The following is a 3254-nucleotide window of genomic DNA, read 5'->3' as shown; positions in this document are numbered from 1 at the left end:
TCTTGCTCATGTAAAGTGCTGGTCACTAAAAATTATTATTATTATTATTATTATTATTATTATTATTATTATTATTATTATTATTATTATTACTGGTATTATAAATTAGACATCTGTAAATTGCATGTATCTATGAAATTCAAAGGGGATATACATGTAATGTAGGTGTACCCTTCATAAAACTGAAGTAATTTTGTGTAAACTTCGCACAGGTCAGCATTCAGTTTTGGATCATCTTCCTTTTCACAGAGAGCAGCTAGACCCTGAAAACAGACAGATCAGAGAAATTTTCCGAATGAAACGCTTTCTTCTTTGTAATAACAGTTCAGATTCAGTAACAGGATAGACTTAAAACTGAATCAACAGGAAGTTTAACTTACAACATAATACGTTCGCAGGTAATGAAGAAGAATTTAAAAGCTTTTCCACACTTGTGCAAATAACACCAGAGCTCTAGAATGTTTGTGGACAGCTCATGTGACCATGAAAAGTTAAATGATTCTTGACTTTTCAAGTACAGACTACACTTGTAAAAAATACTTCAACAAAAAGTGTATTAAAGATTTTCAAAAGAATAAATTTTATTAATTTGAAAATACAAATTTTCTTGTGCGATAATTAAATAGATAAGGATTTGGTTGTCTTTAAATTAAAAAACCCTTTGTACCCATTGCAAATAAGCACACGATGGTAAAAGTGCCTTTTTGTACACATGGTACATGTACATCATGGTACCAGTAGTATTCCAAGCTATCAGTTTGAGGGGCCATATGTGATTACCAAAACCGATTATGATCATTGTTGTTGTTGTTGTTGTTATTATTATTATTATTATTATTAGTAGTAGTAGTAGTAGTAGTAGTAGTAGTAGTAGTAGTAGCAGCACTATTATTGAATTTCATTTCTTGTACAGTAATGTTTTCTCTGACCTGCCAAGCAAGAGGTTGTGTTTCATCTGACTCAATAGCCTTCTTGTACGCCATAAGAGATTGATCGGCTTGATTTAGTTCTGTAGCACATTTTCCAATGAATACCAGAGCAGTATAATTGGTTTTATCCAGCTTCAAAACAGCCTGGCAAAAATATAATAACATCAATCAAGTGCATTAGCTGACTCACAATGTACACTGCACATGTCAAGTAAGGAAAGATCCCTTTCTTAACCAGCATTCTTAGAGCATTTTAAATACTTAAAAGCATTCACTTCCTCAGCACCACCAAGCCACATAAGTAAAACAGTACTTGTTTCATTTGACTGCTGAGATGGGGAGCCACTTGAGAAATACTTGTGGACCTGTATTCTGTAGTTAAGTATCAAGCTGGCAGGGGAATTAAAGTACTGACTAACAAAAATGGCAAAGGTAAGGATTATGATTTAATGGTTTACAGTACTATCCAATAATCTATATGTGAGAAGTCCATAAAGTCCAGGAGTGTTAATCTTTGATGGAATGTGCTAATCAAGTTATCATTGGTTTTATCTAATTTTAGGACAACTACTGGCTTATGGTATACAAGGCCACCTTAACTTAGCAAAAATAGCCATAAAGTCAAGTGGACTTTCACTTTAATTTATGGCCTTTTTCTTCCTTAATTTTTTTATCTGGGAGCGACTACATAGTACAAGGCCAACATAATATGCATGCCCGCACAGCTACATGTAACAGCGCCTGCCAGCATTCTCAAGAAGTACTTGTGACTCTGTATTCTGTACTTTACCCCCAAGCTAGCAGCGGAATAAAAGTATTGAAATTATGATTGTGATAATGATGATGATGATGATACGAGCTGATTCAGAATAGCGGGGCAACAATAGCTGATTCAGAATAGCGCCGCCGCATCATTTGAAGAATGAGGTAGATCTATTCGGATGTAAATTAGTAGCGGCGTATTCTAGAGTTTAGCCTAATGTTATCATCATATTTGTTATTAATATAATGATATGACCTAAACCTAAATAATTACTGATAATAATCTTCATAATCATGCTTTAGTCCACAACCCACTGAGAAGTCATGACAAGTGTCGAACTGTGATGGAATACGGTCCATCAGCTTATAGTTTTCGGTAATTTTAGAACAGCTGCTGGCTTATGGTCTATGAGGCAACCTTCACTTACAAGAAAACGCCATACTGCACCCCCCGACCCCCGGGGATAGTGGGGACATATGGGGAAATTACTAGGGCAATTATGCGAGATTACGCCATAATTACGCCTCTAGGAGGTAGGGAAATTACAAGATTTTCGTTCCTCTGCCCTACCCCTCTGGGGACATACAGGGGGAAATATCGGGGAATTCTTACCTAGGAGGACTGGGACTGAAAAGAAACGAAGAGCAATGGTAATGAGTATTTTCACACGTGCAAAATTTTTTTTTTTGGTCGCTTATTCCTGTCTTGTTTCTATCCAGTTCTTTTTTTTTTTTTGTTTCGTTCCTTATATAGTTCATGTGGCACACACAAATGGCAAGAACTGTATATTGTGGTAATCTCCCTAACAGTTCCTTGATGACTCAGAATCTTTTAGGAACAGAGGGGTGGGGGAATTACGTGTGTTTGTCTGCTCTAGTCCCCAGTGGAAATACACCTACTTTACAACCATTCAAATGTAATTTCCCTACCCATCCCCGGGGGTCAAGGGGTGGGGAAACAAATTACAAGTGCATAAAGTCGACAAGGGGACTTTGGCAAGCGGGTGATTGGAACTCGTTGATGCAGATTTCATCTGACTTACAAAATAAGCGCTCAGAACGTTCAAGAATCAATTTCAGAGTGACTAAATACCTTGCAGTGCTTGAGAGCCTCCTTATACTCCTTGTTTTTGATGCATTCCCTGGCATTTCTCAGAAAAGTCTTCGTTTCCCTCGACGCAGTCGCCATGTTGAAAATAATTTGCAGGCTCACATATAAGCAGCCATTATCAATGAGTACATAAAGTGGCTATATATGACAAAATGAATTGTATCCAAAAAGGGGTCTGACTAGCCCGCGAGTAAAATGTGTACAGCGGCCCACTCTCCGCAAAAAAAATAAGTACTTAATGTATCCCTTATTATTATGTATTTAAATATAAGGTATTTATAGTGTATTTAATAATTAGCCCTATATACCCTTGTATACCCTCATGTATACCCATGTATATCCTTATGTACCCCTGTATACCCATGTGTACACTTGTATACCCTTATATACCCCTATATACCCACGTATACCCTTATATACCACTATATACACATGTATACCCCTATATACCG

The 3254-nt window shown here is 36.7% G+C and overlaps 1 protein-coding gene across 2 annotated transcripts in view; it reads right to left on the bottom strand.

The window, feature by feature from the left end:
• Positions 1-2881, bottom strand: part of LOC138038736 (tetratricopeptide repeat protein 37-like) — a 60919-nt gene extending 58038 nt beyond the window's left edge. For both annotated transcript variants that reach the window (XM_068884774.1, XM_068884775.1), the window contains exons 1-3: positions 2785-2881; positions 930-1073; positions 172-263 (exon numbers count right to left, since the gene is read on the bottom strand). In XM_068884774.1, coding sequence (XP_068740875.1) covers positions 172-263; positions 930-1073; positions 2785-2880 — 332 coding nt within the window. In that variant the 5' untranslated portion in view covers position 2881. The remainder of the gene's footprint in view (positions 1-171; positions 264-929; positions 1074-2784) is intronic.
• Positions 2882-3254: the final 373 nt, after the last annotated feature.

Source organism: Montipora capricornis, chromosome 2 (genome assembly GCF_036669925.1).
Source record: "Montipora capricornis isolate CH-2021 chromosome 2, ASM3666992v2, whole genome shotgun sequence".
In the NCBI taxonomy this organism is placed as follows: domain Eukaryota; kingdom Metazoa; phylum Cnidaria; class Anthozoa; order Scleractinia; family Acroporidae; genus Montipora; species Montipora capricornis.
The sequence above is the reverse complement of the archived record's forward strand: the minus strand, read 5'-3'. Positions and strand labels throughout refer to the sequence as shown.